At 39.4% G+C, this 12,929-nt stretch overlaps 3 protein-coding genes across 5 annotated transcripts in view; 2 read left to right on the plus strand and 1 right to left on the minus strand.

Moving 5' to 3' along the window:
* The window catches only part of LOC107679763 (ovarian cancer G-protein coupled receptor 1-like), a 4,972-nt gene extending 2,687 nt beyond the window's left edge, over positions 1 to 2,285 (plus strand). The window contains exon 2 of the mRNA XM_016475401.1: positions 1,159 to 2,285. Within this exon, the coding sequence (XP_016330887.1) occupies positions 1,248 to 2,285 (1,038 nt within the window). The 5' untranslated portion in view covers positions 1,159 to 1,247. The remainder of the gene's footprint in view (positions 1 to 1,158) is intronic.
* A 1,910-nt stretch (positions 2,286 to 4,195) lies between these two features.
* LOC107679758 (ovarian cancer G-protein coupled receptor 1-like) lies at positions 4,196 to 7,089 on the plus strand. The gene has a single exon (XM_016475395.1). The coding sequence runs from the start codon at positions 4,345 to 4,347 to the stop codon at positions 5,380 to 5,382; it is 1,038 nt and encodes a 345-aa protein (XP_016330881.1). The 5' UTR covers positions 4,196 to 4,344; the 3' UTR covers positions 5,383 to 7,089.
* A 1,557-nt stretch (positions 7,090 to 8,646) lies between these two features.
* LOC107679776 (UPF0317 protein C14orf159 homolog, mitochondrial-like) overlaps positions 8,647 to 12,929 on the minus strand; it is an 11,616-nt gene continuing 7,333 nt past the window's right edge. For 2 of the 3 annotated variants that reach the window (XM_016475418.1, XM_016475417.1), the window contains exons 9-13: positions 12,779 to 12,878; positions 11,615 to 11,763; positions 11,214 to 11,333; positions 9,681 to 9,835; positions 8,647 to 9,098 (exon numbers count right to left, since the gene is read on the minus strand). In XM_016475418.1, the coding sequence (XP_016330904.1) occupies positions 8,955 to 9,098; positions 9,681 to 9,835; positions 11,214 to 11,333; positions 11,615 to 11,763; positions 12,779 to 12,878 (668 nt within the window). In that variant the 3' untranslated portion in view covers positions 8,647 to 8,954. Of the gene's footprint in view, positions 9,195 to 9,680; positions 9,836 to 11,213; positions 11,334 to 11,614; positions 11,764 to 12,778; positions 12,879 to 12,929 lie in introns of all 3 variants that reach the window. The other variant, XM_016475419.1, reaches the window with a different exon arrangement.

Consider the following 12,929-nt stretch of genomic DNA (forward strand, 5'->3'; position numbering starts at 1 on the left):
TATTTATACTATAGTCGCACCGGTAGTGACGTCATGGCTGTCGCCGGCCAACGAGTTGGTGTTTTTTCAATGTATGCTTCAGACACGGGTCACGACGAGGCGTTCCCCATAGCGACCCCTAGAGGACGCAGTTCGAAGTTCCCATGAAAGGGAACAGCTCCATAGTTTGCTTGGGAAATGTCAAATCTCTATAGGTAAGTCTCTCTGTAAGGTAGCTGAAGCTCCATATAGAATATAAAAGACAAAATCAGAAGTGACTTCCGAGAACAGAAAACAATTCTACTGAAAACAGTTTTCCCATATTGAGACTCTGGTCTGGTTAATACTGCTGTACTTACACAGATGCTGTTTAGCATGTCTGAGCAGTATTATTGAAGATGTCGTGTATTGCTCAGATGCAGGGACAAATTCTTAAGCATTTAATGGATTGGTGATGAAACATGTTGTTCACGCTGCTTTATTGGTCTCTTTTGTTATGTTCCACAGTAGTCACTGCAGTCAAGGTCTCAATCCCACTATATCTAACACCTTTCATCAGCCAGACATTCTGCGAACCAGGCCACAGTCAGATTGAAAAGGGCAACGTAGGTTACTCAAATCCATGACATGAATTAGGATTTATATATATATAAGATGTTTAAGATGCTTTAATTGCATTGCACAGGCTCTTCTCAACAAAGAAAACACCTACAGTATGCAGACGTCAAAGCCAAGTGGAAAAGACGTATTGTGTAGCTGGATTCGTCATATGGCATATTGTGAAAGCAGTAGATGAGTTTCACACTTCCTTCAACACTTTAATACTGCTTCCTGTATATTTAGAATAGTTTAGAGGTTGAAGGACACAGCCCACACACAAAACGTTTGTCACTCAGCTGCCATCTTGATAACATCCCCAGAAAACTATTTTCACGCATGCAGAAGTACAACTTCTGTCTGCTTGAACTGAGAAAAACCCAAATCCGTTTGACAAGTATTTACTGAAAGCCATCAAAAGTTTATGATTTTTAAGATAACCTTCACAGATGAACTCAACTTTCCCATGACGTCCAATGCGTACATCAGAATTTGTAGCTTATCAAGGTATTTTCTGGGTTGTATGAATACTGTAGTGGTATTTGGACACACTAATTACGCTATTTTGTTTGCTTCCCATAGAATCCATGGAATGTTATCTGGAGACCTCTGTTGATTACGAACTTACCTACACTTCTTGAATAAGACTCTGCGAACATGAGGTTAGAAAGATGAACATGTCTGAGGAGCAAATAAACTGCACTATAAGCCACGAGATTCACCAGTACCTGTTTTCGGGTGCGTACATCCTTGTCCTGCTAGTGGGTCTTCCCGCCAACGCTTACTCGCTCTACCATGCCTGTCTCCAACTGAAAGCCCGCAATGAGCTGGGGGTCTACTTGCTAAACTTGACCATATCTGATCTGCTGTACCTGGCCTCCCTGCCCCTTTGGCTCCAGTATATCTTCCAAGGGGACAACTGGAGCGGCTCGGAGTGGCTCTGTCAACTGTGTGGTTTCCTGCTCTACGAGAACATCTACGTCAGCATTGGTTTTCTGTGTTGTATCTCCATTGACCGTTACCTGGCGGTGGTCTACCCTTTCCGCTTCTCGGCTTTCCGAACGGTACGAGCAGCAGCGCTGGTCAGTACGGTGGTCTGGCTCAAAGAGCTTGCCGTAGGAGTGGTGTTCTTCCGGCACAAGGAGCTCAGCAGGGACAAGCACAACCAATCTGTGTGCTTTGAGCACTATCCCATGAAGACATGGGAGTACCCAATAAACTACTACCGCTTTTACATAGGTTTCCTGTTTCCTTTAGGAATCCTGTCCGTGTCGTACTTTAGAGTTCTCCGAGCAGTGGGCAAGAGTGCAGGCACGCAGACAGCCCAGAAAACTCGCATCAAGTACCTTGTGACCAGCACCATCGTCATCTTCCTGGTTTGCTTCTCACCATACCACGTCTTCCTGCTGGTACGCACCATATTGGAGCGGGACTGCGACTTCATTGAGAACATTTTCAACTACTACCATTTCTCTCTGTTGCTTACTAGTTTTAACTGCGTGGCCGATCCGGCGCTCTACTGTTTTATCAGTGAGAGTGCCCAAAAGGGCATCCAGAAGGCTCAGGAAGCTTGCACTCGGGTCTTATGCTGTTGCTCAAAAAGCCATGGAAGGTTCAACACGCACTCTACTGAGCTTGCAGTCACCAATGATAATGTTACAGGTACCTCAGCAGTGACACTCTTGCAGCAGATCAAAACTGATGTTTGAACATTTTTGTTGTATTATCTATACAATGGACATCATACAGTTTAGCTACAGGCTCTTCAGTGGACAAAGGAAGCATCATAGATGTACAGCTGCATATTATTTTTTTATTTTGCACTGGTTAGAACATTAGCCTACTTTGTCAGAGTCAGTCCTGTATTTTGTTCTAAAGTTAAATTGTAATATTTCATGGTTTCGGTAAGCTAGCATGCTACTGTTATGTGGTGTAATGCTCAGGGATTGCTACCTTGAAAATCACCAGTGGTTAACATTTGAGGTTTTAGGAACCGATGAGCTAAACATTTTCTGTACTGTTCTAAGTCCCTTTAGCTACATGTGCATGTAGCAGCTAAAAATCTCTGTCCAAGACTAAAACCATTTCTGCTTTCAAACCTCATAGGTTTCCAGTTCCTTTAATACTGTACTTCACCCAAAAATGACAATTCCGTCGTCATTTACTCACCCTAATGTTATGGCCCTATGGACAATAACAGCATGAAATTTTGTGTTCCATGATAGAAATTAAGTCATTAAGTTTGGAACATCATGAAGGTGATCTAAATGATAATAGATTTTTATTTTTATTTTGGGGTGAACCTTTCCTCTAAGAAAACAAAAGCAATGAAGCTGTATCTTTGTTGCCTATACTCACCTTTTACATGGACAGACATGGAGCACACAGACATCTGACAAGTAGAAAAGGTACACGGTGTGGGTATGAAGGGTCAAACATCTCCAAACAGACCATTTTAACCCACTTTGATTTCATATCCTGGGAAATTAGATGAGGAAGAAGTGATTGATGGTTATTTTCAGAAATCATGGATCTTCTGTTTGCTCAAACCGCTGAGGTACAGTGGGTACGGAAAGCATTCAGACCCCCTTAAATTTTTCACTCTTTGTTATATTGCAGCCATTTGCTAAAATCATTTGTTAATTTTTTTTCCTCATTAATGTACACACAGCACCCCATATTGACAGAAAAACACAGAATCGTTGACATTTTTGCAGATTTATTAAAAAAGAAAAACTGAAATATCACATGGTCCTAAGTATTCAGACCCTTTGCTCAGTATTTAGTAGAAGCACCCTTTTGATCTAATACAGCCATGAGTCTTTTTGGGAAAGATGCAACAAGTTTTTCACACCTGGATTTGGGGATCCTCTGCCATTCCTCCTTGCAGATCCTCTCCAGTTCTGTCAGGTTGGATGGTAAACGTTGGTGGACAGCCATTTTTAGGTCTCTCCAGAGATGCTCAATTGGGTTTAAGTCAGGGCTCTGGCTGGGCCATTCAAGAACAGTCACAGAGTTGTTGTGAAGTCAATCCCACTATATCTAACACCTTTCATCAGCCAGACATTCTGCGAACCAGGCCACGGTCAGATTGAAAAGGGCAACGTAGGTTACTCAAATCCATGACATGAATTAGGATTTATATATATATAAGATGTTTAAGATGCTTTAATTGCATTGCACAGGCTCTTCTCAACAAAGAAAACACCTACAGTATGCAGACGTCAAAGCCAAGTGGAAAAGACGTATTGTGTAGCTGGATTCGTCATATGGCATATTGTGAAAGCAGTAGATGAGTTTCACACTTCCTTCAACACTTTAATACTGCTTCCTGTATATTTAGAATAGTTTAGAGGTTGAAGGACACAGCCCACACACAAAACGTTTGTCACTCAGCTGCCATCTTGATAACATCCCCAGAAAACTATTTTCACGCATGCAGAAGTACAACTTCTGTCTGCTTGAACTGAGAAAAACCCAAATCCGTTTGACAAGTATTTACTGAAAGCCATCAAAAGTTTATGATTTTTAAGATAACCTTCACAGATGAACTCAACTTTCCCATGACGTCCAATGCGTACATCAGAATTTGTAGCTTATCAAGGTATTTTCTGGGTTGTATGAATACTGTAGTGGTATTTGGACACACTAATTACGCTATTTTGTTTGCTTCCCATAGAATCCATGGAATGTTATCTGGAGACCTCTGTTGATTACGAACTTACCTACACTTCTTGAATAAGACTCTGCGAACATGAGGTTAGAAAGATGAACATGTCTGAGGAGCAAATAAACTGCACTATAAGCCACGAGATTCACCAGTACCTGTTTTCGGGTGCGTACATCCTTGTCCTGCTAGTGGGTCTTCCCGCCAACGCTTACTCGCTCTACCATGCCTGTCTCCAACTGAAAGCCCGCAATGAGCTGGGGGTCTACTTGCTAAACTTGACCATATCTGATCTGCTGTACCTGGCCTCCCTGCCCCTTTGGCTCCAGTATATCTTCCAAGGGGACAACTGGAGCGGCTCGGAGTGGCTCTGTCAACTGTGTGGTTTCCTGCTCTACGAGAACATCTACGTCAGCATTGGTTTTCTGTGTTGTATCTCCATTGACCGTTACCTGGCGGTGGTCTACCCTTTCCGCTTCTCGGCTTTCCGAACGGTACGAGCAGCAGCGCTGGTCAGTACGGTGGTCTGGCTCAAAGAGCTTGCCGTAGGAGTGGTGTTCTTCCGGCACAAGGAGCTCAGCAGGGACAAGCACAACCAATCTGTGTGCTTTGAGCACTATCCCATGAAGACATGGGAGTACCCAATAAACTACTACCGCTTTTACATAGGTTTCCTGTTCCCTTTAGGAATCCTGTCCGTGTCGTACTTTAGAGTTCTCCGAGCAGTGGGCAAGAGTGCAGGCACGCAGACAGCCCAGAAAACTCGCATCAAGTACCTTGTGACCAGCACCATCGTCATCTTCCTGGTTTGTTTCTCACCATACCACGTCTTCCTGCTGGTACGCACCATATTGGAGCGGGACTGCGACTTCATTGAGAACATTTTCAACTACTACCATTTCTCTCTGTTGCTTACTAGTTTTAACTGCGTGGCCGATCCGGCGCTCTACTGTTTTATCAGTGAGAGTGCCCAAAAGGGCATCCAGAAGGCTCAGGAAGCTTGCACTCGGGTCTTATGCTGTTGCTCAAAAAGCCATGGAAGGTTCAACACGCACTCTACTGAGCTTGCAGTCACCAATGATAATGTTACAGGTACCTCAGTGGTAACACTCTTGCAGCAGGTCAAAACTGACGTTTAAACATTTTTGTTGTATTAGTTATCTATACAATGGACATCATACCGTTTAGCCACAGGCTCCTCAGATGTACTGCTGCTGCATACTGTTTTTCATTTTGCATGGGTTAGAAGTTAGAACATTAACCTACTTTGTCAGAGCCAGTCCTGTATTTTGTTCTAAAATTAAACTACAATATTTCATGGTTTTGGTAAGCTAACATGCTACTGTTATGTGGTGTAATTCTCAGGGATTGCTACCTTTATAATCACCAGTGGTTGACATTTGAGGTTTTAGGAACCGATGAGCTAAAGAAGTCCCTTTAGCTACAGTACATGTGCATGTAACAGTTAAAACTGTGTCCAAAACTAAAACCAATTCTGCTTTCAAACCTCATTGGTTATAGTTCCTTTAATACTGTACTTCACCCAAAAATCACAATTCCGTCATCATTTACTCACCCTAATGGTTACGGCCTGTTGTTATCACTGCAAATCTCTTGTTGCAGACGCAAACTTCTAATGTCAGATTTAGCAATGAAGCATGAGAACCAGTGGCGTTTGGTTCATTGATGTCAAACCAGGTACAATACAAATTGATGAAAATGTATGGATGCTTAATTTGATATGCAGGGAGGGGAAGATTATCATTAAATATATAAATTGTGGTTGTATGGCTTTAGACGTTTCATGGACCAATGTGATGATACTTTTATGTTCTTTTTGGTGTTTAACAGTTCCTGCTTACAATATGCGCTTATTTTATGAAAAATAACAGCATGGAGTTTGGTATTCCACGATAGAAAATTAAAGTCATTCAGGTTTGGAACATCATGAAGGTGGGTAAATGATAACAGAATTTTCATTTTGGGGTGAACCTTTCCTCTAAGGAAACAATAGCAATGAAGCTGTATATTTGTTTGCCTACTCACCTTTTACATGGTTAGACATGGAGCACACAGACAGTTAACAAGCAGAAAAAGGTACGCAGTGTGGGTGTGAAGGGTCAACCACCTCCAAACAGACCATTTTAACCTGGACAGCTTCCCAGTGTGATTTCATATCCTGGGAAAATAGATGAGGAAGAAGTGATTGATGGTTGCTTCCAGAAATCATGTATCTTCTGTTTGCTCAAACCGCTGAGGTAAAAGGTTTGGTGCAGTGTTTATATTTTTAGATGATGGAAGTGATCACAGCTAATACAAGGAGTTTAAATGAATGACCTGAACTGAAAGAACAGACATGTGGAAGTGTTCTCTTTTTCCTGCTCATTCAAACCATGTTTACAATGAATAATCAACATGCATGCAGATTGTATGTAGGCTATATGTAACTAAATCAAGATTGTTTTCAGGTTTTCATTGATTTTATATAGTGACTGCAGTTCAGGTTCATATATGGGACTTTTTATTATTGGTTGTGCACTCTGTTGTTTGTTGCACAAATCACTGGCAATGATTGTATTGTTGCACAGTACATGGAGACAGAAATGGTGCTGTGATGTATTGCAGGGGTGTAAAAAGTAGAGAGAAATTAATTTTGATTATAGGTACTGTGTTATCTAGTCCGATTTTTGTAAGATAGTATGTTCTCTCTAGATGTCTGTTAATTGAATTTTGGTTTTGTTTGGCTTGTTAGCCTCAAGGGCACAAAATACTGAAAATAATAGGTAAAGCAAACCCTTGCAGCAAATATATGATATATGTGGTGCAAAAATATGATTAAATCTGTGTTTCACTTCCTCTCTCTCTACTAGCCAGACATCTGGCTTTCTTGTCTGCATACTTTGTGCATTAAAATGATCTAATTTCTCCAACTATTAATAATAATATTTTCTTTTATAATATTAAAGACGAAAACCTGTCCCATATGAATAATAAAAATAGGTCTGAATTATTAATAAATTAGGACAGAATTATCCCTTTAATGCAAACAGGAGACGGTAATCAATTCCCCTTAAAAAAAAAAAGATTGCTCAGAGAAACGCTTTCATCTTATGCTAGTCCTTTTTGTTTAATCGTGGTCTTTCTTGGCTGTCTTTCTTTGGTTTTGATTATTTAACTCTACTGGAAGCAGAATTGTGACATTAAACAAAGGTGCATAAACAGAAGCCTAAATACAGATGGGATTGATTAGTATAAAGTCATATTCCCAGTAAAAACATATCCAGCATGGTTTTAAAAGAAATTGAGAGATTGGCCTATTTATTTTATTTTCATACTTGTTAATCCGGTCCCAGAGAAATGTTTAATACTTTCAGGTGTAACCAGAGCCAGACTAATTAAAAGTCTGCTGTTTATTTGACTTTATGATTAAGGGTTTTGGGATGGTCTTCTCCAGTGTTGATTTTGGTTGAACCTTGGAAGAGAGGAAGACGCTTAACTCTAAAAAGGTCAGTGATAATAAACAAATTGCCAAATAACATGAATGTGTTATGTAACATGGATCTGAACTAAAACAGCTGTCTGTACTCTCCGATACACGCAAGTTGTGTAATACCATGGTATTTTTTTTTTTATTTCCTTGGAGTACAACATGAATATTATGGTATGAATATAATGTATGGATCAAGTACCTAAAATCACAATAACCATAATAAAGTACCACCAAAGAATGTAACCAAATATGCCTATTAATTAGATTTAATCAGAACTGCAGCTTCCTACAGAACTTGAGCCTTTCTATCGCCTTCTGTGGTTAAAAATAAAATTGCATTGGTTTGAAGTAGTAATCATATGGCCATTAAAAAAAAATGGATCACAGTACAAACCATACTGATAGTAGTAAAAATGTTCAACGTATATCAGAAAAAAAGTAATATGAGCAATAAGTAGCCTACTGTATCATATCCGTTGTGGGTTCTTATTTTGTTTTGATTGGGGTTTTGTCACTTTACCATATCTCTGCAGTTCGAAGTTTCAGTTTTGACAAATGGGTGATTCTTCACAGATTTGCCGTTTTCCGTCCATGTTTAATGATAGCTAGCTGACCAGACAAAATCTACACATTAGCCTATGTATTGTTGTAATACGCCACAAAAGATACAGTTGCCGCCAAGCCGGATACTCACGTGACGTAACATGGTTCCCGCGAAATCTGACCCGACAGTGTAAAATGTGAATCATTATAGGCTTATATTTTTTATTATTTTTATGTACTAGTGTAATAATAGTAGTTCATTAATCTTTAAACACAAAATCTTCGATAACGCAGCTTTAAAAACCCATATTGTTGACTGAATAATCAGTAGGACATGTCCCTCAGGGTACAATATTTGTAATATCTGGAAATTAACCGTTTATTTTTTTATTCAAATACTGCATATAGGAAGAAATAGGCAACAAAGTGAAAAAGCAACATAGATTGTTTAATAAGGTGAGAGCACAAAAATTAAACACTACTTTGTAGATTGTCATAAAGAATCAGCAAAATGTTACAATGGCAGCTCTTTCTATTACATTCCCATATTCATTTTCATCTGTGAGAATGAGTGAGAATATACAAACAAGCTCAAATCAATTCTGACTCTGGTCACAGATGTGCGTCTTGGTTCCTGTGGCTATGTGATGTGTCCGTGATGTAGGCCGCACTATGACATCAGGCAAGGGTGAGATTTCTAAGCTGCTGTATGATGTCAGAATGGTAGGGGTGAAAGGTCAATCCATCCACCTCCAGTCCAAGGTTTGCCGTTTTACCGCTGCGGACGCCATATTTAACCAAAATGTGGAGCATCTCTTCCTCCTGTTTTTCAAATAGAAGCACCACATCAAGTCGTTTTTGTCTTTGCAGCTGGATTTTCTGTCTTCAATCTTTGGTAATGCATTCAGTGGTAATGGTCTTTTATTTTAAGCCACATGTGGGAGTGGGAATTTTAAAAACAGGAAAAGTGTTATTAAAGCCTCCACTGAGGAGAAACAACATGATGGACACAGAAAATATTTAGGCTAACAGAAAAGAATGTGAATACAGGGTTAACAGGCTGGTTCCAGCCATTGTGGCCGTGATAATTATAACGTACACTGGCAGAGGTTCTGAAGTGGTCTGCAGTTCACCGCAAATATAAAAATGGCCAGTGTTGACTGGAAGCAGCACTGCGAAGCGCCTGCAAGTTTTATACCAGTGGATTTCCACTGAAAATAAAATGGGGCACAAAGTTAACAGCATGAGGTGATATTATGAGGTGCTTAAACTCTTCCAGAAGACACCCTTAAGCCGCAATGCAAAACGTTTTTGAGAAGAACAGATGTTTTAATGTAATGTAGGACTGAACTTAGCCACCATAATCATCAGCCATCATCTATTTTTGATAATACTCATGTATACCTTGGCTACAGTGGGCAGGCAGGCCATCCACAGGCTCTGTTGATCAGGCGTCAGTGACAGACCCAAACCACTGTGGAGGTACCGCCAGTGTATTGGGCAGAGATTGAGAACATACAGAGCACAGGCGACAGCATAGCCACCCCAGTTAGACACTCCTACACAGGAAGCGGACGTTAGGTATGCTAAGAAAAGTTCATGGTACACTATTGTGGTGCAAATACAAGCTTTTGTAGAAACCAAAATAATATACACTCTTCCAATCAAAAAGTTTGGAATAATTACGATTTTCTTTTAAAAATGTTTTTAAAAGAAGTCTCTTATGTTCACCAAGGTTACACTTACTGTATTTGATCAAAATATAAATAAAAACAGTAATATTTTGAAATATTATTACAATTTAAAGTAACTTCTATTTTAATATATGTTAAAATTATATTTAGTCTTGTGACTGCAAAGCTTAATTTTCAGCAGCCATTACGCTAGCATTTTTCACAATATACTACCATTCAAAAGTTTGGGGTAAGATTTAAAACGAGAAAAGAAAAGAAAAGAAATGAATACTGTTACTCAACAAGGATGCATTAAATTGATCAAAGGTGATAGAAAATAGATTTTTAATGTTAATACAAATTTCAAATAAATGGTGTTCATTGAACTATATATTCATCAAAAAATCCTGAAAAAAGTTATATATTGATAGAAATATTAAGCAGAACATTTTCAACATTAATATTATTATTATCCATTATTAATAACCGAAGACCAAATCAGCATAACAATTGTTTCTGAAAGATTATGTGACACTGAAGAAAATTAAATAAATTAAATACATTTTTATTAAATAAATGCAGCCTTGGCAAGAATAAGAGACAATTAAATAAAAAAAACAATAATCCAAACTTTTGACCAATAGTGTATTTCAATTGTAAAATGCTAAAATAAATATCACACATACATGAAAATAAATAAATAAAATTGCATAAATAAAGTTATTTGCATTGTTTTATATTAATTTTGCAGAAAATATTTTGAGTTACACACAGTACAAGATCTTTTAACTGTAAATGTGACATGCTAAACAGTCCCAACAGTCTCTAAATATATAGTCTCACGATTTATTTCCAGAACATGATGCATGATGGGATACACTAAGCCTCAAATAGCGCTCCGGAGTGGTATTCGAGATAGTGTGGATTTAGTGTGCGTTAAGGGCACTGCGCTCTGGCGTTTTTAAGACCTGGGACAGTCTTGCGCACTTACTTCCTGTCGCGCGCACGCGCTCTCAAGTGGCCAAGACCGCAAGTGTGGGTATTTGGACAAGGGGTTTGTCAAATAACATCTCTGATCCACTTCCTATGATATCGGAAACGAACATTCTTCCTTTAGCCCCCTTAATAAGAAACAAGTAGGTGTAATGTGAAACTTAGTACCACTGTGTGACCACATAAGTTGTGTTTAGGTGCAACGTGCTTATTTTCAGCTAGCAGGAAGCATGTAGGCACATTATGTGGTTTCTGTGTGTGGTGCGCTTACCTGCTGTGATGGCAAAATCAGCAGCCACGTCACACGCAATCAGATTTCCATTAGGCATGTATGCTTTAACGGCTGCTTTGACTTTGCCCATACCAAGCTCATTACCTCCATCCCCGATCCCTGTACACACACACGTACACACACAATTAATCCTGTTCCAAAGAGGTGACATATCTCATTAAACCGCTCCCTGGTGCCAACCAAACTTATCGTTAATTGGGAACAAAGTTGGTGATTCAAGCATTCATTGTGTTCGTTAAAAGAGATTAGGACATTGACTACATCATAGAGGGTACGGATAAAACCACAATCAAATATACTTCTATTTTTATTACACACTAACATTTGCTAATGTAAGTTAATCACAGTGGTTTGGAGCACTGAAGCTCTGGCTTTGTTACCTGTGGTAGTGATGCCCGCAATAGTGCTGGCAGTGGTGAAGAGGTCATCTATTGGGTCGACTAAATGCTTGATGTTCACCCCCCTCATGTTGTAGTAGTTCCCGTCGGTAGCCCGTCCACTGCGCTCTATTGCCACCAAGTGGTCAAACCTTTTTAGTATACATAATTTCAGTTCTGTCATGACAACTCTCGGAGGGATTGGCATGGTAATGTACATGACAATGTTAATGTATTTGGTCTTGGCGGAATAGATCTGCTACGCTGCTGCGGAAGAGCAAGTACCGAGACTTGCTCAGACTTACCAACAATCAGTTATACAGTTTAGCAGCCATTATACAAAGTTATACTACGGGGTTGTTGAATGCTTGAATCTGATTGGCTGACGAACATTCTAAGCTGTGCAATTATTTTCAGGGAAACACAGCTGAAAAAAAAAAAAAAGAGGCACTAAACTGTATGCATTTTCCATTGACGCCATTTTTGGCCATATTCTATCACGCGTGATCTTAACAACCAATGCTGAGTCGCAATTCGCATAGTATTTGTCTTAAATAGTATTCAAAATTAAAATTAGTGTGTCTCAAATCATAGTATGTTAAAATGAGCATCTCGGACAGTTGACTATTTCCATTGAAAATTCGAAGTGCAAATTCATGCACACTCGAAGGGTTAATATTGCCCACAACCCATTGCACGTTGGACGCAGATTCGATTAGAACTACAAACACAAATAAAAAGTGGATATGCGAGACTGACGGTGAAGTAGAGATGCTTATATAAAGGGATTTGCGTAATAATACCTGACCTGATTAAAAAGAAATAATAACTATTAAATGGTATCTGCGTTATATTTGCGAACATTGAAAACCTTTATAAAGATATGTTTGGTTATTAACTTTTAAATGCATCATTATGCAAACACATGAGGAGAGTTCAAGGCATTAAAGGCCCGCGACTGGCAGATCAGTGTGCCTCTTAATTTCTCTCCAATATGATAGGTAAATGAAATGACTCAATTATGATGAAGTAGTATGTCCCAAAGCTGGTCTACTATTCTGCTACATACTCAAAAGTTTTAGGGCATAATAAGTAAGTAAGTAGGTGAATTGGGATGCAGCACAAGAGAAAGCAGTGGATGGAAAATGAGATTGAACCACATTACACCTGGGCTTAGTGGGATCTCCATCATGGCACAGAAAGTGAAGTGCTGAGTCAGGGCCATTACTCTGGAAACTGATTACTGGCACAGCAGTCTTTATCACACCTGTTAGTGAAAACACACACACACACACACACACACACACACACACACACA

The sequence above is a fragment of the Sinocyclocheilus anshuiensis genome, unplaced genomic scaffold (assembly GCF_001515605.1).
Source record: "Sinocyclocheilus anshuiensis isolate Anshui unplaced genomic scaffold, SAMN03320099.WGS_v1.1 scaffold676, whole genome shotgun sequence".
In the NCBI taxonomy this organism is placed as follows: domain Eukaryota; kingdom Metazoa; phylum Chordata; class Actinopteri; order Cypriniformes; family Cyprinidae; genus Sinocyclocheilus; species Sinocyclocheilus anshuiensis.

What these genes read in the sequence shown, in the direction of transcription:
- LOC107679758 (XM_016475395.1), top strand. Translation starts at nt 4,345, where the DNA reads ATGAACATGTCTGAGGAGCAAATAAACTGCACTATAAGCCACGAGATT.